Source organism: Aotus nancymaae, unplaced genomic scaffold, assembly GCF_030222135.1.
Source record: "Aotus nancymaae isolate 86718 unplaced genomic scaffold, 86718_ANA_hifiasm-v0.15.2.pri h1tg000008l, whole genome shotgun sequence".
NCBI classification, from domain to species: domain Eukaryota; kingdom Metazoa; phylum Chordata; class Mammalia; order Primates; family Aotidae; genus Aotus; species Aotus nancymaae.
This window is the reverse complement of record NW_026988419.1, coordinates 9,502,846-9,524,842: the sequence shown is the minus strand read 5'-3', so window position 1 is coordinate 9,524,842 and position 21,997 is coordinate 9,502,846. Positions and strand designations below refer to the sequence as shown.

Genomic DNA, 21,997 nt, shown 5'->3' with positions numbered 1-21,997 from the left:
ATTTTTAACCTGCCTAACATGTGAGACAGGTAGAGAAACAGGAGAAATAATTTACCCAGGTCAACATAAATCACAAATCAGCTCTATAGACTGTTACTTAATATGTTCAAATTATCAATACTTACCTTTTTAACTGGTCCATAAAATGTGGCATTGAGATCTGCAGAACCCATATGATGCTGGAGTGTGAGCTGTCGACCACTGTGTTTGGCTAAGTAGAACCTTCAGCAAATCAAACCAGGTTTTAGAAAATCAAACAAACTTACACATTTGAAATTACAAATTACAGAATAATATCCCTTAAACATATGTGTGTACACACACACACACACACACACACACACACACGTATATATAGACTTTACAAGTTAAAGGAAACCTTAGGAATCAAGTTCAGTTTCAACTTCCTACAGAAAAGAGAAACCTTGAGAGAGCCCTAAGCAACTCAGCTAGATACAGAATGACAAAGGCAGCACACTAAATAATTTCTACTGTGCACTCTGCCCCAGCCTACTGCTGCTCAGCCCCTGCTATTAAGACCACCTTTCTCCATAATAACCCAATAATCAATTTGTCCTAAGCCTGTAGTAAACATCAACAGTACAAAATATATTTCTATACCACAGTACAAAAAATATTCAATGCACTAATGCTGAATGAAGGGCATTTATAAAATATTCCTCTGGTAAGAGTTTATGCAACTTTTTCTTACATACTAAAATTATAAAGGATAAACTCTCCCTTTGTTGTTCAAAACTTGTACTTTTAAATATTTGTATTTATATTTTTTGTCATTATCCATATCGCCTTTTTTCAAAGACCGAGCTACTCTGTGGTTCTTGACCCAGTATAACAATCATCCCTTTACTCCTAGAATTCCTTTTCCCTTGTCATTTTGCCTTTCTACCGTTTGTAAAAAATGAGGACCTTAGGGAAGAAAAAAACCCAACATTTCTGTGAACTCGAGAGACTGAGCAGTATCTAAATCAGTTGGATTAGGCAAGTAAAACTAGTTGGATAGCAAATACATCGTTAACTCTTGCAACAAAGTGTATCTGTGTGCGTGTATAAATGATTATATTGATTCACTATTAGAATAAGGCTCATGCAGCTGACCAGGGTGAAGTAGGACTGTCCATGGGATTATATGAATTGTGGTGGTGGAGACAGTATACAAGATTCATGGATTAAACACCTAGCTGCTTTCCTGGCAAATGGTCTATGTTCTAAAAGACAAATCCATTTTTTTTTTTTAATATATGAAGATACAAGTTAATAATATGCTAGTGCTTCTGATTCAAAATGAAAGCAACTGGCTATGGTAATGTAGAGTAGACAGCTGGAAAAGCACCAGAATGTTTGAGGCTTTTTAAGTTAAACTCTTAGTTACCTCACCTTACAAAGATACATGTCAATATCTTTGCTGAATACTCAACAAAGATCCAGGATATGGGCTATTTTTAAATACCTATCTCCTGCATAAGCATCAAAAATATCGTTAGTTTCTGTACAACCCGTGTCAAGTTTTTAAGTATAGGCAAGTCAAAATTATTTCTGATAAAAATCACAAACTCCACAGAAATCATTCAAGATATATTCAGACTTTCAAGTACATTTTGACCTTAAGGTCAGGCATTTCACTTGGAAGAACATCTTAATGAGCACCAATGAATTTTTTGCAGTAAGATGTTTGATGTCAACTTTTTATTATGGGAATATTTTACATGTCACACAAAGGAGGACTGGTACTTGGAAGCTTAATTACTAGAATCATTAAGACTAAGGTGAAGAATCTCTACAGTGCCTTCCACAATTTCAAAGAGGTTGTGACAGACACTTGTCCTCCTGCAGTTTCTTCTTTTTTTCAGATCTGGTTTGAGGTAACAGTTCACAGTAGAAGTTCTAGAGTATCTCTGCTGTCTCTGATCCAGCAGCAAGATAAGATGCAAGGGAGTCAAGAGGCCTTTTGTCTGAGCATTCATAACTGATCTGCATCATAAGGAGGAAATAAAGAAGCCACTCTGGTATTATTCCACTTACAAACACCATGTAGAGGTGTCCAGCTATCCATGGTTACTGCAAAAACATCTGCGCCTTGCACAGTCAGCTCACAGACAATGTCTAAGTGTCCACCTTAGGCTGCTCGATGAAGAGGGGGATATACTCATCTTCATCCCTAGTGTTCACAGGAGTGGCTTTTCAAAAAGTAGTCTCCACACTGAGTAAGCCAATTATTTTCAGCAGCCCAAAAAAGAGATTTGCTTGAATCGTTTTCTATTTTTTTCTTGCAATTAATATCACTCTTGGTTTTCTTCTTGCTCCTCATCCTCATCAAAACTGCCAACTCAGAGACTCTGAGTACCAGTGGGAATAAGGTGTCCAGGTATTTCCAACAATTCAAGTTGGCTGAAGTGTTCAGAAAAGTCTAAGAAATTCTCTGGGTCTGGTTTTCCATCATCATTTACTTTCTCTTTTTCCATTTTTACTACGGCTCTAAATAAGAGGCATTTAAAATGCCAGCATATAAAACAATCTTTCTAGAGATAAATTACGCCTGCTTTACTTTATTCATTAAGATCCTACAGAGGGGGAAATTGCTGCATGCTAGGATAGATGCTACTTATGAACATGAGGTAAAAAATGGAATACATTCATCTTCAATTACGGATACTAATGTTCAAATTCATTTTAATTTTGAACAACTATTTGTACTTAGTAATGCAAAGTCTGATTTAGATTTACCTTCTGAATATCTCAAAAGCATGTCTTGGTGCTGGTGGGATGTTGCACTTTGGTGTGGCTGACTGAGTGGGCCAATATCCTGTCGTGAGCACCCGGACTGTAAGATCAACACCACCTAAAGATACCTATGTAAAACAGAAAGAGATACTCTCCTCAAAATTAACTAGGATTTGTTATCTGTTCTGTTTAGACACTGTGTTAGATTTACGAAAGCAGTTAGCTCCATGTCTAATAACTAATTTAAAAACCTGCCCAGCTGTTTTTTCAGATCTGGTTTGAGTTAACAGTTCACTAGGTAGATGTTCTAGAAGTTCTAGAACAGTTCACCAGTAGATTTTCTTAAAGGTTAGACCCATTCAGTGTTTCCCAAATTTTAGCTACTCTGGCAAACAGTCATAATTATTGCTTGTCATGTTAATTTAAAAACACTGAACAAAGGATAATTTTCGGCACATAAATCAATTCTTACTGTTATCACTGAGAATTGAAAAGTTTGGGCCTTTTTAAATGAAAGGTCAAGGGGGTCAATCATATCATTTTAGAGAAAATTCTAGCATAATATCCTTTATCTCAGTTTAAAATACCTTTACCATCTTAATACACAATGTTACTTCTAATATTCCAGCACCTATTTCAACTAAACAAAACTTTTATGTTTTAACATGTAACTTACATTCTAACCTCTGCATAGGACACTATAGATCGCTACATAGTAGGTGCTCTATAAATATCTGTACAATGAATGACTACTTCTATGTTAGTATCACTGTCACAATTACTTTCTTCTTTTAAACAGATTAATTTTTAAGTAAACAGCAATAAAGCACAACAGAAACTCTTATGGATTAAATATTATCTTTATTATTGATATTCAGAACTAACAAACCATCATTCCATTTTTATCTTACCTCAGTGATTTAGTAATATAAATTTTTAGGGGGAGGAATCAGAGTTTATGAATATCAAGGACCATTCTACACTCAAGATTGCTTCACAAGTATCCACAAAATGATTACTTAAAGAAACTGAAAATAAAAAAATTAGATGACACACAAGAGAGGATCATAGCAGAGACTCTTAGGTGATATACTGGGGGAGGTGGAGAACTGTTTATACGTTTGCAAGTTGGCTGGGGTAAGGTAGGGTCCCAATGTGGTCAGTCCATCCATCCCATATCAATATGCATGGGATCTACCCCAATCGTCCCTATAGCTCTCAATGTGTAAGATTAGTGGAAAAAATAAAATAAAAAGTTTATTATAGCAAACAAAAAAAAAATACAAGAAAATATGCCAATATATTAGATTTAACTACAAATTCCTAAACGATCTAAAAAAAAATCCAGGATAATTACACTACTCAGTTCCTGTCCACCCAAAATTTCTATTACGAACTTGCATCTTTCCTCCCCTCAGATCTTCTCCACTGTAAACACTGATATATAAGGCAAATTATGCAACTATTTACATTAGAGTCAGAATGTTTTCATATAAATGGTTATTCTACAGAATTAGATATTTTCATATATCTGGTTTGTGAAAGTGATGATCTCATTTTTAGATATCAAAAGAAAGACTCACAAATCTGTTAAATGGTTGTGATGCATCTTAACTATAGAGTGGTACGTGGTGATTTAGAAAATTTAAAAATTGTAGAATTCTTTAAATGTAAGGTTAAGTTGAAAATCAGAGTAAAAAATGAAACTAAATTGTGAGTATCATTAAATGCTCATAAAACCACCATCAGACTCCAAAGCCATAGAAGCTCCAGCTCACCAGCTTTGGGGAGTTATACCAAACACATTTGCAACACATTAATTTCTGAGTTTTCATAGTCTCAGTTCACCTGCTACCCACCCTTAGAGGATATAAGGCCCATTTAAGCTAAACTTACAGAGGAGAATGACAGTAGTAAGGTATAGAAAGGTCATATGGCTATCCCAAGATGACACAATCCTGGGGTAAAGTGAAAAGAAGAGTACTAAAACTCAATAAACTTGTGTAAGCCCAGTATTCTTTCCACAATTTATAATAGATTTGTACTATCTTTATTAACAGCAGAATAATTCTCTTTATTGTCAGTGTATTCCTTTCAAGTGGGGAGGAGAAACTGAATATTAAAATAATAAAAAGTCAACATAAACATAGAAAAAGAGGAAATGTGAAGAAAAATAATTAAGTACTCACAGACAAAACATATGTTGTCACTAATGACATTTAAAGAAACGACTGTCATCTGCTAAATGGATGAAAATGCCCATTACAGAAGACTACACGAATATGTAAGTAGAAATTAATGCAGAATCTTACACCAGTTGCCTGTAGATGTTGCCTGAATTCATCCATCGTTGTGTTTGAGATGCTCATATCCCTAAACATTCCTTCCAGTTTTGATGTGAACTGACATCCACATTCAGTCTGTGGAAGAAAAACACAAATATACACAAATGGTAGATTTTTCTATGTATAGAGGAAATAAATTATTTCATGTTATTGCTATCCCTGATAATCTTTCCGTAAATTTTTCCAACAGCTGCTCTATGCCTGTGGTTACCAAACTTTAGGATTTTATTTTAAAATGGAAATTCCCAGATTCTTTCATAGATTCCAATATACCCCTATGAAAGGTAGGGCCCAGAACTCCGTGTTTTTAACTAGCATCTCAGGTGATTCAGGTACAAGTATTCTATGGACCACAATTTGAGAAAAAGAACTATATGGCAATAACCTCTTTATTGTTTCCCTTTTACTAATCCTCCCTTTCAGGCCTCCATGACGTATCTTGACGTAACAAAAGAAATTCCAGCAAACTCTGAATGTCCCTGAACTTGAAAAAAATGTTAGTGTAGCCTGAGTTCTTCTCAAAACAATCTACCTTTATTTTTAGAAATAAACACTTAAAAATCAACCAAATAATTTCCAATCACGCGTTGTCAGTACACAACCATGATAAACATCAGTTAGGTGCATTCTGTTCCATCTAAAACATACCTTACCTTTAACTTAGATATCATGTTTTTTTCAGAGTCATCAGAAACACTTTTATTTGTGAGAAGTCTCCTTGCCAAGTGTTGTTTATAATAACGTTCAAATACATCTTTTTCTTGCATAAACCTAAAAAGGACCATTGCCTTATCCAATATTGTTTCTACTTCTTGTTCTGTTAGCTGCAAAATTAAGATGATTTAACAATTATATAATTTTAATTCTATAGAAATAGCATTACAGTTCATTTACAGCTTAAAAACATTTTGTTTGAAAACATAGATATCTGGCTGACATACATCAGAAAAAGGGATACAGTTAGAGAAAGTGCCTCTTACTTCACATAGTAGCATCATTCTTACATTCTCATTTAGTGCATCACGCATGAGAGGTTGGAGTGGAATTCTATTCCGTAGAGGGCTACTACTGAAATGGAGGCATAAGGTAATATAGGACTGGATTAAGGGATGACTGAGAATCCAGAAAATGAAATTTTAGTCACGAAGATTATGTTATGAAGCCTTTGCACGTGTAGGCAAAACATTACACAGCCAAAAGACAGATTTTTTCATTTAAGCTCACTGAAAGCGTAATTATGCAAACAAAAGACAATAATTTGTCACAATCCAAATAATAAAAAGACCATTGGCTTTACTTTTAAATACGGGCAAAAGGATTCTGTGGCAGGCTGTATTAATATATTCAGAAAAATGGAAGATGACATGAATGCATAATTAATAGACTTTTCTATTCTGTGTATCCTTAGTGATCTTGTTTCCTTGTTGCACCTACTGCCTGTAAAACCTGTGACAACTTGTTGCTTTTCCCTTTCATGTCACAAATTCCAAAATGAAGTCAAAAGAGACCAATTCAGATGTGAGCAGAACATGCTTCAGTTGATCTATGCTGCCGTGAGCTCCGCAGGTTCCAGAGGTATCATATATCATAAAGACTTGAAATTGAGCTACACCAACTGTTTTCTGAAATCTACTCTATCTATGCCTTAACATTCTTGGCATCCAATTATTGTCTGACATATAACCTTCATAACCAGATGAGAGCAAACAACACTGTACTACTAGAAAGTTGTTTTTCTTGTTCTTTTTGATCTTCGGCATGCCTATCTCTGTCATAAAAGTGACTGTTTACCAACTACAGCTGTGTAGTTGTTCAGTTTTTTTTGAGACAAGGTCTTGCTCTGTCGTCCAGGGTGGAGTGCAGTGGCGTGATCATAGCTTACTGCAGTCTTAAACTCCTGAGCTTAAGTGATCCTCTGCCTCAGCCTCTGGGACAACAGGTATGTATCACCTTGTACCACTAATTTTTTTCTTTTACTTTTGTAGAGATGGAGTTTTACTTTGTTAACAAGGCTAATTTCGAACTCCTGGCCTCAAGAGCTCCTTCTGTCTTGGCTTCTCCAAATGCTGGGATTACAGTCATGAGCTACCAAGCCCATCCAGTTACTTGTTTTTGAAGCCCATTACACATTAAGTGAAATGTCTAACTACTTTGGAGCACGTCAAGTACTTCAAACAGTATTTTTTACTAGGCCACGGCACACATTTAAGCACAGCAATGGGTCATGCTTAATTTTTATCTGCAAAATGTCCTAACTTTACGTATAATTTTATATCTTTAAATAAAATTAAATGTACTTTCAAATACATTACTACTTACCCCTTTGACTCCCTTTTTCAGCTTATCATCAATAAATAATGAGAGGTATTCAGGAGACCTGGAGTTGAGGTTGAGAAAATACTCAAAGTCACCCGCAATAGTTTGTTTAAAGAGCCGGTCATTGTTGAATGATTCTAGAAGGAAGCGATCAAACCTACTCTTCAGATCCAGTAAGCCCTTAGAAATAAAAACAATAAAATTTAGGACACATAATTTTTCCATAAATAATACACTTATGACCATGTATGTTAAGACCTAACTTTGCTGGTAACAGACATGTATATTCGTTTTTAAACTCACATAGTTTTGGTATTATTTTCAAGCCTATATGTAAGCCTCTATTAAAAAAGTCAATGAGAGAAGTATTCTATCTTCCATATATGTATTAATACAATGCAAACAAACCAAAGAACCTCCTCACTGCTTCTCATTCTCCTGTCTAGATGGAATGGGTTAGCCAGGGAAAAAATTAGCTTAAAAAATGTACCAAAAAGCTGATTAAAACACAAAAAAACATGGCACATAATTTATTTATAGTATTGCTTGAAAGTAAAATATTTTCAAACAAAAAGTATTTAAACCAGTTTTTTTCTCCAACATACTAATGTATGCAAACACTAAGGCATACCAAAAATTGAGACTCACAATTGCGACTATTTAAACAAGTTCTCCATCAAAGAAGTTAAATGAAAAGTAGCAGCTGAATTTTAGCTCCCTGATATAAATATGCACACCCTGCAAAATTGTAAAGTATTTAGGATAATTACACATATTATTTTACTACTGGGAAAATTAAGTTGAAAGTACAGAATACACAGCATGGTCAAAGTGGCCTTTGCAGCACTTGTCAAAATGCCTTTATCATAAACGTAGAGAACCGTCTGAGTTTACTTACCTGGATATAGTCAACTGGATTTTTTCCTTCTCCTTCTTCAGAAACTAGAGCTTTACCTTGCTCCCTCAAATAGGAACTCATACAGTCACACATTGTTTTCAAACCATTTGGCACACGACTAAATAACTTGTACATGCAAGCAAGGTCTACAAATCAGAAAGAAAACACAAATTGGCTACATTAAAGATTAAAGAAAAGAACATGAATCTACATTCACGCTATAATACTTAGAGAAGCTTATTTCTCCATTACCACCATTTGCTGACCGCATAACTATTAAAAATACACATATATTGAAATGAAAACTGGAAAAAATAGGCTAGTCAATAGTTACTGTTGTAATTTATAAAACACAACTTTTAGATTAAATGCTCTGAAAGCATCAATTAAATGTCCTAGCAAATTTTAATTTGCATGGAAGAGATGCCAAAAGCCATAATAAACAAGTGATGTCACACACAAAAAAATGGCAACTGCCGTTTTGAGTTCGTATGTAATTTATACTACATAACTCTAATGCAGACCTAATGATACTACAAAATGTCTACAAAAAGGATAACTAATTAAGGTATAATTGGTAATCCCCGTAATGAGGAAGAAACTTTAAAACCAATTTAAGTCTTAAGGGTATTTCCAAAGGTTTAACTGATTACCATGACAACAAATCAAATAAACTATCCTAGGATTTACTTCATTAAACCTCAGGTAAAGTTTTCATGAAATGTATAATATAAACATCTATTTTTCAGTATTTTCCTCAGAGCAAACCCTAATGTTTCCCAGGTGGCATCCTAAGCCAGTATCTGTACTTCAAAATTTGGTCTATTTCACTATACATTTTAAATTTAGAATAAAAACTCTGGATCCTATCCATTTTTTAATATCATTTTTCACAAGACTAAAATATAGATTTTAAAATACTGTTTTCCCATATGTCTAGTGTTTCTTTGCAATAACAACTTACTGGGAGAACACAATGTCAGAACTTTACAATGATAATTTTAAAAGTTTTAATCAGTAACTTTTAAAAATAAAGTTAAAGAGTTTCTAGATCAGATGCTGACCAACGTTTTTTCTGTAAAGTATCAGATAATAAATATTTTAAAATGTGGGCCACAGATATCTGACTCAACTACTCTACTCTGACATCATATATAAATTTATATAAATTTTCATGAAATATTCTTTCGATTTTTTTTTAACCAAAAAAAAAAAAAAAAAACCCAAACAACAACAACAACAAAACAGATTTGGTGGACAGGCCCTAATTTGCCTACTTTGGTCTACAGTTCTAAGAGTAGTCTAGAGCTTAAAACTAAAGCTGTATGTATTTTAAAAATATTTAGAAGCAAGTTTTACACACAAGTTTAATAAACTGTTTCAGTGACTTTCAACAGCAAATTTTAATTAGTTCCATTAATAATACATGCCTGTAGTCACCTACACATGGCAATTTTACAGCTTCTCACATACTTAGCATAAATTACAACCAAATTTCCCATACTGAAAACAGGCATTACAAATGCAACAACAATTTATGGTCACATACTACAGTATGTAGCACATCAAATACTTCTAACAAAATGGTCCCCAACTTGTCTGTTTCTTTTTTCTTTTTTTTGAGATCGAGTTTCACTCTTGTTACCCAGGCTGGAGTGCAATGGCGCGATCTCAGCTCACCGCAACCTCCGCCTCCTGGGTTCAGTCAATTTTCCTGCCTCAGCCTCCTGAGTAGCTGGGATTACAGGCGCGCGCCACCATGCCCAGCTAATTTTTTGTATTTTTAGTAGAGACGGGGTTTCACCACGTTGACCAGGATAGTCTCGATCTTTTGACCTTGTGATCCACCTGCTTCGACCTTCCAAAGAGCTGGGATTACAGGCGTGAGCCACCGCACCCAGCCAACTTGTCTATTTCATTCCTATGTTGTTGTTAAGTTTTCCTTAGCTATTATTACATGTTGTATATGTAGCTGTATATAAATTACTAAAATTTCATTGTATTTCAGGGTAAAGGGAATGTAAAAGAGTAAATGAGAATAATTTGGCATTCAAAAATTAAATATCATTATTTCTATATACACTTAATAAAAATAAGATACCATTTGAACTTAATTTCATAGTGCTATCTGCATCTAATAACCAATCCAATTTATCCTCCATTCACAGTGAGGAAACTGTTTTTCATTTTTCTGATTTATGAGAATTTGGTTTCATAATGGTGAAGTTGCTTCTGATACATACTCAACAAGAGGAACTTTTTTCCAAGAGTAGGGCGTACCACAATTAAGACATCTTGCCACTAGTTTCTAGTGGAAGCTCAGAAAAATTAAAGACAACAATTTTTTTCCACCCCGCCCCCCACCCCCTAAGACAGGATCTCCCTCTGTCGCCCAGGCTGAAGTGCACTGGCATGATCTTTCTTGGCTTACTGCAGCCTTGACCTCCCTGGCTGGGCTCAAATGATCCTCTCACCTCAACCCCTCAAGTGGCTGGGACTATAGGCATGCGCCATCATGCCCAGCTAATTTTTGTAGTTTTTCACAGAGATGGGGTTTTACTAATTTGTCCAGGTTGGTCTTGAACTCCTGAGCTCAAGCAATCCACCCGCTTCAGCCTTCCAAAAGAACTGGGATTCCGGGTGTGTGCCACCATGCCCAGACAAAAACAAAAATTTAAAATTTAATTTAGAATCATAGATAGCTACACTGTGTTGTTGGAAACATAAGGTACTAAATAAAGGTGAACTCTGGTAAATACTATTATGATACTCCTTCATTCACATAAGTGCTTGCCATGATAGGCATACCTGACACCTTTTACATACATCTCCACACAGGTGACAGAGATGCTGTAATTCTGGCATGCTCAACAACCTCTTTATCAACATTTCCTAGCCCCTAATCTCCAGCCCATTTAATCATCCCTCCCTACAAGCCCCTAAGGTAGGTAAGAAAACATTCATTCAGTATCGAAACAGTACATTACATAATTTATTAATATTCATTTTGTTTAAGCAGGGCAAATGCTTCGCATAAAGTCCTAGTCTACCAGAGACCATTCAGGGAAGGGTAATTAAATCAGAACCCGTGGGTCAAATACAGCCTGCCACCTATTTACATAAGCTCATGAACTAAGGATATTTTTCACATTTTTAATGGCTAACGAAAAACTGAAAAGAATACTATTGAGTGACATATAAAAATTATATGAAATTCAAGTTTCAGGGCTCAAAAATAAAATCTTATAGAAACACAGTTAGACTTATTCATTTGTTATTGTCTTATTTTCTCACGATAACTGCATGGCCCACAAGCCATTTTATTCACTATCTAGCCTTTTACACACACACACACACACACACACACACACACACACACACACACAAATCTTGCCAACCCTCGACTTAGACCTTAATTTTAGAAAACATGGCAAACACACTAGATGATTTCTGTTTTTTGTTTGTTTGTTGTTTGCTTTTACAAAAAAGGTTTAACAGAAGAGTCTTTTAAAAAGGAAGCCTCTCTAGCTGAAAAAAATTTCTCTACGTATAACTTTTCAGGAATTTATCATATATACAAAAATGTAACAATTTTAAAACACAAGGTAAGGATTCCACTAGAGATAAACATGGCTCAACTTCCCACCAGCTCTCTTTTTCCCTTCTCTTGTATCCTCCTTCTAATTCTCCTTTAAAAACCTTTCTTTATTCTCTCCATAGGTCATAACCCCAAAAGGCAATATATATATTTCTTTTACTAAAAGGAAGTAGATAAAATATAGCTGAGATTTCATCTAAGAAGTAGGATAACCATTTTTTTTTTTTATTTCCTAATACCGTATCAGTGGTAAAGGCAAAGTTTTAAAACAAAGCATCAGAAACTTAAGAATGGAGGATATGGTTATTATTCTTTAATTTACAACTTCTTCTAGGATACTTTTCACAATTTTTTTTAACCCTTGGAAAATAAAAATTGTGATTAAAAAAATGCTATAGTTACCTAAAAAGTGTTTTTTACTTTAATGCAATCCTCCTCCCTCCTTTTCCATTCTGTAACTTCAGAATGGAAACTTCCCCAAACCAATTTAATTTATCTAAACATAACAATATGGAAGACACAAATATTTCTGCATTTTCAGCACCCTATCACAACTAAATCCCAAAGGAAAGTCTACAGAAATCTTAAGATGGAAATTTAAGATTTTTAAGATAATCACAAAACCACAAGAGAGCCCAAACCCTTTGTCTGGAATACAACAAGTACAGGAATGAATGAGGAGCTCCTTGGCCTCACCAATATTACTACACCTTTTATCTTCTGGATTAAGAGATATACAAAATGAGGAGACTTAAACTGAAAGACGAGAAATGCTCAATTCATTAGAAATGTCTAAAATCTTCATTAGTAAGACAGTATCAAGCTTGGAAATCCCATCAAAGTAACAATGGAGACAAATTAACAACACACACCACAACTTCTTGAAAACTGTTATAATCTGCTTTAATTGTAGGAAAATTTAAAAAATACTGATACGGCAGAATAAGGATTTAATTATTTTCAATAGGTAACACTTACCTTCTGTCTTTCCATTTTTCAACATATGTACTAGCCCAGAATTCTCCATTTCTACTATAGTCTTCATGTGCTTGGAAATGAGTTCCCTCTCAACCACCTTTACAATTGGTTCTTCCGTTGATTTGTCAAGGCAGTGCATCACTCGTTCTATTTCTTCATTAATTCTAGCTTCTACTTTCTTTATATATACTGAAGCACTATTTTCTGCTAAAAATTTCTGGCTTTCCATCTGCAATTTAAAAATGTAATTTTTTTAACATAGAAAAAAATGTGTTTTTGCTCTTAGCTGGGTTTCTACAGTGTTTATAACTAATCAGCCTAAGTAAAATAAGTACTATTAGCATTTTGTGTACTTTCTCATTACAAAGATTGATATAGTCTGAATTATATCCTTTAAAGCCTTTGGTATGTACATAATACTGAATTAAAACATTATCTGTAAGCAATGTTTTTCAAACTGTGCCAATGTACTCCAAAAACAGCAGAAAAAGTAAATATACACCAATGAGGGTCAAAAGTATAGAAGCATCCAACAGAGTGGATCCGATGTTCCTTTTGATTTGTTTTAATGTAAAATTATAACCAGAAAGATTCATCATGTTTATCCTAAGCTTTGCTAGCATACTGCTAGTTACTAAAGTCTTTCTGCCACCCACTCCCACTCTCAAAGGAGCAGACACATACACTAAAGTTTGAGAAATAAGAGCTTTAAATAACTATTAATATTGTCTGCTAACACAGCTTTACAAAAGTTCCACTAAATTGCAAATGTTACCCCAACTGATTTTAACAGATTTTATAGTAGTTTTAATGGTTATATTGAAGAATTATATACTGGAAGACATGTAGTCAAATGTAAGTTACATATAAAATTTAGCAATATCTCTCACTTTCTTAACAGAGTTTTAATCCTTGAAATAATCAAGTTCCTTAGACATTTACACACCAAACGAAAATCTTGCTGAGATATCTCTCCACTATTAAAAACAGTACATATATGTCTTTATGCACACATACATATAAGTGTCACTGTAGCATAGTTTGGAATCTTGATTTATAAACAATTTTTCTATTAGTATGTATCTACCGTAATGAAAAAATGCAAGTGAATGCAAAGATTAGAAATACTGTCAAAAATACCTGCAACTAGTTGACATATTAGAAAATAAAGACCCTTTTCTATATTATAAATTAGTAATTCATAAAGCATGGTCCAGGCTCACCAATGCGGGCCACAAAGGTCTTCCTGATGGGCTATAAAACGATTTGAAGGAGCGGGGAAAAAAGGCAGCAAGTCCATTCTTTCTTTCTTTATGGGAAAGTGACACCAAAATTCACCAAGATCAATTTTTGATATAAGCAGTAGCTACCATAAATGACCTACTGAATTATTAAGAGTTAAAATTTTGTATTCATTTATTTTTTAAAAAGCATATTACTGGAATAAACACTTTAGCTTTCTATTAAGACATCTGTTTTGGCAACACTACAAAATTCCTACTGTTAATTGCTCAGATAGTTATGGTTTTCAGGAAAGATGCCTGGTTACAGTTACCTTATAAATAAAGTCTTATGTTTATTGGTACTCAGTTATTGTTATTATCATCATTTCATTACAAGTTAGTACTAGTTTAGCTTTACTTTCAGCAAGTTAGTTGGGTTTGGAACACTGTTGCAAATTTCTATCAATAGTACTCATTGGCCTGTAATTTTTTCATCAACCACCTTTAAGGAAAATATGCACTACAGAATCATCCATATTCTTATATGTATTTTACATATACACCCTTATGTGTACTTTGATAAAAGCTTACAGATGAGACTTCGTTGGTGATGTGCTGCTATGAATTTATGGTACTTAAATAATTTATAATATTAGATATAGTAAAAGGTTAAGGATATTTCTAAATTTACAATTTTATAACATACAGTTGACCCTTGAACAACACAAGTTTGAACCGCACAAGTCCATGAAGTAGATTTTCTTCCTCCCCTGCCACCCCTGAGACAGCAAGACCAAGCCATCCTGCTTCCTCTTCCTCCTCCTCCTCAGCCTACTCAATATGAAGACAAGGATGAAGACCGGATGATCCACTTCCACTTAGTGAACAGTAAATTATATTTTATCTTCCATATAATGATCTTAATAACACTTTCTTTTCTCTAGCTTACTTTATTATAATACAATATGCAATACATGTAACATACAAAATATATGCTAATCGATTATTTATTTTATCCCTAAGGTTTCCAGTCAACAGCACGCTATAAGTTTTTGGGGAGTCAAAAGTTTTATGTGGACTTTCGACTACACAGGGGGTCAGCATCCCTATGCCCCACACTGTTCAAGGGTCATCTCTACAATTTTAAAAAACATGTGTGTAGGTTCAAACTCTTCAATTTGTTATCAATGAGTTGCTTAAACAGAAATGGTCAAAATGTGAGGTAGGTGTGCTGATGGGCATTTTTTGCATACTCCCCTCCCTCAATGGGCCTCAGTCAAAAAAGGTCAAAATAATTAAATTAGAAACTATATTAAAAACATTAAGAATATCTTAAAAGATTTATTTACATTTTGACAGATTACCTGAAAAAATTCTGCAGACATTTCCAAAAAAGGAGCCTCAAAATCTTCTTCATAGACTGATCTTCCTTCAAGACCTAAAATCATTAACATCTGGCAAGCATTTCTTATTGCGCCTCTGTTGAAAAAAGTTTTATCACTTGATAATTAAATTACATTAAAAATTCACCTAAAAATTACAAAAGAAGTAGGTAAAAATATCTTCAGGACATTTAACTTTTATTGAAGTGACCAATCTCCCATAGGCCACTCACATAAAACAAAAGGATTAGCCTAATCTTAAGTTGGAAAGCAAAGCCTGACTGCACAGCTATTTATCTCAAGGTGTTCTTATTCTGTTATAACAAAATTTTTAAAGAAAATGAAGATGTCTAAATATTTCTGTGTGTTTGAAAACACAGAGAGGCTATTTATCTGGAATGAGGGAGGGAGGGAGAGAGGGAGGGAGGGAGGGAGACAGGCAGATGAAGCTGTACTGCCAGACATGGGTCCAATATACAGCTACCCCTGGGCAATACAATTTTTTGCACTAAATGGATTGCTGGCAATCCTGATCAAGCACCAAAGCTGAAATAAAAAGAACTTTACATGTTTTCATCTAACAGCTGCTCTGAAAACAGATGAGGAGAGAAAAAAATCTTACATTTCAAGCCACTCTAGCTGCAGCATCACCAAAATGACATTGTAATCACTGTTATAAAGGGGGACAAAATATGACTTAAAAGGGGCACAGCATTTCTTAGTTATTTTAGTGTATATTCAACAGTTTTCTTCAAAAATGTTTGGAATGAAGGACAGACAAAAGCCCTTAAAGAAAAATACCAAGAAAAGAAATAAAAATGGTATACAGAAAAAAAGAACCAAATGCTGGCATGAAAAATAAATGAAAAGCCAAAAGTGATGACTAACTGATTTGTTTGTTAAAAGCATATCAAATAAAAGCTTAGGATAGTCTCTTCTAAAAAATATATGAGAGATGTGTGCTTTCAAATTAAAGTCTAGGTAACTGTTAAGTCTGATAAAAAGTTTCTGAGGATTTTCCGAATGTGCTGAATATTCAAACTTTTATTTATTTTAATAAAACTAAGATAGTGAATCATTCACAAGATTCTCAAAACCACAAGAGTAAAAAGAAAAATTATACCTGTCTACAACTTCTCCTTTCCGCTCTCTTGCAATCATATCCAACAGAGTTTGCCGCAGATGATCCCTAATACACCCGTAACGTACAACTTGATCTCGAAAAATAATTAATCCCAAATTGTAGACATTCTCCACATTATTTTGTTGTACATATACACGGTCCTACAGTTAAAATAAAGTCATATAAACATGAGTACAATTCTTGTGAACATAATAATTATTGTGAGCTACAATAACAAATAAAAAGAATTCCAAAAGCAATCATTTCTCAGATGAGAAACACTTCAAACGATCTTAAGCAATGTGAAACTTTCTAGCACCTTTCAAGTTATATAAAGTTAAGTTTTTACAATTGACAACGGCTATAACTGGTGGTCCATTTACCTTAAGCAAAAGGGAAAAAAGTAAGTAAGCATCATACCCAGGAACAAAAAAGCAGAGTAGAAAAAGTAAACAGTAAGGTAGGCAGATCACACTTTCTCCCCAAAGCTACAGCATACTCAAACATGGTTCGTTCTTAAATACTTGAAGATCATATTCTTTGAAGTAAAACTGAGTTGAATAAAGTATAGATTTATACAACTTAGGTTACTGATAAATATTAAAAGGCTCTAATGTAAATAATAGAGAAGCATTAAGTATTACATAATTAAAACACCTCTACTTACTGTCACTTCAAACAGATTACTTTCAAGTTCTTAACAACATGAATATAGATAACTCAGTTTATAGAGCACAGATAATCCAGAATTTTTCATGATAAAAACTGTCTCATGCAGTACCTAAAAATCCATATTGATAGCAAAATACACTGAAATAAAACTACTGTTTTTTATAATGCTCAGAAGGATTAGAATACAATTCCTTTCTCGTCTCAACAAGGATCTCTCTGGGCTTTGATGGGTCTGTGAACCTTCTAAAATTATGGAGATACATGTTTGTTCACACATAAGTACTTTGGAAAGAGAGCCCATAGCTTTCACCAGATTCTTAAACATGAATCTATAGGTTATAGCTAATTATAAGGTGAACATGAACAGAGCTCTACCATATTAACAATGTAACCAGAATAATATTAATCAACTTTCCAAACTCTTTTTTTTCTTTTTTTGAGATGGAGTCTCATTTACTCTGATGTACAGGCTGGAGTGCAGTGGTGCCATCTCAGCTCACTGCAACCTCTACCTCTTGGGTTCAAGCAATTCTCCTGCCTCAGCCTTCTGAGTAGCTGACAATACACGCGTGTGCCATCATGCCTGGCTAATTTTTGTATTTTTTGTGGAGATGAGGTTTCACCAGTTAGCCAGGCTGGTCTCAAAGTCCTGACCTCAAGCGATCTGCCGACCTTGGCCTCCCAAAGTGCTGGGATTACATATGTAAGGCACCATGCCCGGCCCCAAACAATTTTAATTAAATTCTCTATGTGCAGTCCTTGCTTCATATGACATAATTCTTTCAATCTCCTCATGATGGTACGCACCTACTAACAAGGAAAGCTATTTTTTATATTATCTTCTTCAGTGCTCACATTTCTATATTCTATACAATCTCAGCACAAGCTCACATTTTTCAAATCTTAACATCAATTTTCATGAGTTCAAAATTTTAATTGATGACTTCAAAGTTCTTGGTATCTTAAGTTCCAAGTTTCCTTCTGACCACATCCCTTCTTTCTTTTGATGGCTCCCACTCTTTCTAAACCTCCTCTTTCATCTCATATGACCTCCAGGCCCAACCTTTTCTTACTGTAATACTAATTGTGATTTACTACTCAGCATAAAACAGTATGTACATAATAAAAACTAGCATAAATTTAATAATTCAAAAGCAACAATAATCCCTTTTATTATAAAAAACAATCACTATTATTGCTTAAATTAACTTTTACAAATGTGATTTTTATATATATAAATTTTACATATGTTTATATACAAATTTCTATTGTACAGAAAAGCACCAGAGACAGGAGAATATCTTTTACCCAATGTGATCAAAACCACTATCTGAATGGCTAAAGATAGGTAGTAAAACAGGGACACTATTAAACATACACACACACTTGCATCTTAAATATTTTAAATTAAAAATATAAATGTTCACTCAGATATTGGGACTTTTTTTAATGAGTCTTGTGACTGAAGTTTAAGTTTGTATACTTACAGGCCGGGAGTGGTGGCTCACACCTGTAATGCCAGCATTTTGCGAGGCCAAGGCAGTCGGATCACTTGAGGTCAGGAGTTTGAGACCAGCCTGTCCAACATGGTGAAACCCTGTCTCTACTAAAAACACAAAAATTAGCCAGGCATGGTGGTGTGCACCTGTAGTCCCAGCTACTTGGGAGGCTGGGGCAGGAGAATCAGTTCAACCCAGTAGGCAGAGGCTGCTGTGAACCGAGACTATGGCACTGTACTCCAGCCCGGGCGACAGAGCAAGACCCCATTTCAAAAAAAAAAAAAGATTGTGTACTTATAAACATTCATACATAATAAATTGTCTAGCATGCCTAGTTCAGTTTCATTAAGCTGAAGCAAGAACTAGACACATTTGAGAAGTAATCTGAATGTAAAATCTTTCAAGTTTTTTTTTACTATTTTCACTCCAATGTTTTAAATTACCTATACTTAATTCAAACCAGTATGTAGCCATTTGCTTTTATGAAGTCTTTCCAAAGCATTCAATCTAGCCTGCCAAATAAAAAACTATTTTTCATAAGATTTTATTGATTTATACAATATTAAATTATACATTAAGAAGTACAATTAGAATAAATAGGTTTGTAAAATACAACAGAACTTCAATAAGCACAAAGTTCAACTGGTAAGTGAAGAATATGGAAGATTATACTAGAAAAGTAGCCTAACAGTGGTTATAGAACCTTTTATCGGGATATGCAGCTAGAATAGAAAGTACTGGTAATTCTGACAAGTCCTTTTTTCACTCCTGCTTTCAGTCTCTATAAATTCCCTTTTCTGGGCATTTCATATAATTATCCTGTAATATGTAATCTTTTGTGTCTGATTTCCTTCACTAAGCATAAAGTTTCTAAGGTTTATTCATGTCATAACATATAACAGTATTTCCTTCTTTAGCTGAAACAGCACTCCATTGCATAGATACACCACATTTTGCTTACCCATCGGTTGACAGATTACCCTGGGTTGTTTCCATTTTTTGTCTATTATGAATAATGTGGCTACAAACATCTCGGTACAACATTTTTGTGGACATATGCTTTCACTTTTCTTGGGTGGATTCTAAGTGAGCAATTACTGTGGGTGTATGGAAATTATCAAACTTTTCCAAGGGAGGGAGATCTATCAGTTACGGTAAATTTTTTAATATAAAACTTCTAACAATAGTAAGAGTATTTGATGTGAAGTTAGGAATTCCCTATATGATCCTGGCTTTACTGTTAACTGGCTATGTTCCCTTAAGTAAAGTCATTTATTCATTGTGGCCCTCAGTAAAACAAAGGGCTGAACAAGATAATCTCTAAAACATTAATATTTCCTATAAATCTTAATCCTCTCACCAAACAGTAACATACACGCAGGATCAAATTCAAATACAAATACACTTCACTACTTCTTCCCTTTCTATTTGTTATGGGTCTCCCACAGCTTGGATTTCCCATCCCAACTCTAAGCACAGTGATGTATCACTACTAAACGAGTTGAATCTATAAACATGGCCTACAATGTCTGCTATGTTAAGCCCTCTGGCAAAAAGGCAGAAAGACATCAGGCACAACTGATGAATTCTTCAAGTATGCTGTGTATGGAGGAAAACGATGCTTCAGTAAAGGAAGCCAAGGCATGTAATGAGAATACAGGTTTGACTACCCCAATCCAAAAATCTGAAATCTAAAATTCTACAAACTGTGAAACTCTGAGAGTCAACATGATGCCACAAGTAAATTCCACAACTGACCTCATGCATCAGGTTGCAGTCAAAACTTTATCTCATGTACAAATTACTTAAAATATTGTATAAAATCACCTTTGGGCTATGTATACGCAGTGTATATAAAACATAAATGACTTTCATGTTTAGAACATGGGTTCCATCCCCACAATCTCTCATTGTGTATATGCAAATATTCCCAAATTCCCTGAAAATCAGAAATCTGAAAACACTTATGGTCACAAACATTTCGGATAAGAGATAAAATCAACCCGAAGCTGGAGGGTGTGGGCAGAACACAGAATGTTTAAAGCCATGGGACACTGTAGTAGAAGAGCCAAGTCTTTGTCTTTCAAATTGAAACTGTCAGGAAGTGTATGATTATAATTAAACGACATATAATATTAAGAAAAATTTGTTCCAACCCAAATGTCCATCAACAATAGACTGGATAAAGAAAATATGGCACATATACACCATGGAATACTATGCAGCCATAAGAAATGATGAGTTCGTGTCCATTATAGGGAAATGGATGAATTTGGAAACCATCATTCTCAGCAAACTGACACAGGAATAGAAAACCAGACACTGCATGTTCTCACTCACAGGCAGGTGTTGAACAATGAGAACACGTGGACACAGGGAGGGGACCATCACACATTGCGGTCAGTTGGTGGGGGCTGGAGGAGGGACAGCACGGGGTGGGGAGGGATAACGTGGAGAGAAATACCAGATATAGGTGATGGGGGGATGGAGGCAGTAAACCACCTTGCCATGTATATACCTATGCAACAATCCTGCATGATCTGCACATGCACCCCAGAACCTAAAGTACAATTAAAAAAAAGAAAAATTTGTTAACTCTAACATTTCATTATAGATAACAGAGAGCTAATAAATGAAGTACAAGAAAGAAACCTAAGTGTGGCCATATAAAACTATTAACAGTAATACTAAACAATCTTTTATATTAAATATCTGACACGTATAATTAATTACCATCAAGTACAATAAAGGGTATAGATGCGTAACCCTTGGGTATTTATGTGTATATACATTAAAACAGAAATGTATACATATATTCACAGTAAACTTGTGATTTGTACATGATATGATTCTAATATCATTTAAATTCCTGTGAGATTTTAATTTTTACGTGTCTATTTTTTAAGGTATTTTAAAAGTCCCAGCTCCAGTTAACCTCTAACTAGCAATCTCAAAGTATGAACAAGATTTTAAAAGACCTTCCGAAAGAGGAAAAAACATTAAAGACTGACTTTAAAATGTTTTAATCCCAGGCTTTACCTAAAATGTAGTATGAGTCTGACATTAGTTACTTATCTACTAAAGCGAGCTTAGCAGAGATAGAAAGTTGGTGGCTGCTTCTATTTGCCTTTTTAAAGCCAAAAACAGGCATTTTAAATATAAAATGTTCTGAAAAACATGTTTGAAAGCCTAATGTGAGTCAAGCATTATATTTACATAAAGGG

At 34.4% G+C, this 21,997-nt stretch overlaps 1 protein-coding gene and 1 pseudogene across 2 annotated transcripts in view; both read right to left on the bottom strand.

Moving 5' to 3' along the window:
* The window catches only part of CUL3 (cullin 3), a 108,936-nt gene that overhangs the window by 21,274 nt on the left and 65,665 nt on the right, over positions 1-21,997 (bottom strand). For both annotated transcript variants that reach the window (XM_064372941.1, XM_064372940.1), the window contains exons 4-12: positions 16,603-16,763; positions 15,462-15,576; positions 12,875-13,103; positions 8,299-8,444; positions 7,404-7,580; positions 5,738-5,908; positions 5,052-5,159; positions 2,743-2,867; positions 126-222 (exon numbers count right to left, since the gene is read on the bottom strand). In XM_064372941.1, the coding sequence (XP_064229011.1) occupies positions 126-222; positions 2,743-2,867; positions 5,052-5,159; positions 5,738-5,908; positions 7,404-7,580; positions 8,299-8,444; positions 12,875-13,103; positions 15,462-15,576; positions 16,603-16,763 (1,329 nt within the window). The remainder of the gene's footprint in view (positions 1-125; positions 223-2,742; positions 2,868-5,051; positions 5,160-5,737; positions 5,909-7,403; positions 7,581-8,298; positions 8,445-12,874; positions 13,104-15,461; positions 15,577-16,602; positions 16,764-21,997) is intronic.
* Positions 127-2,732, bottom strand: LOC105712720 (ankyrin repeat domain-containing protein 49-like; annotated as a pseudogene).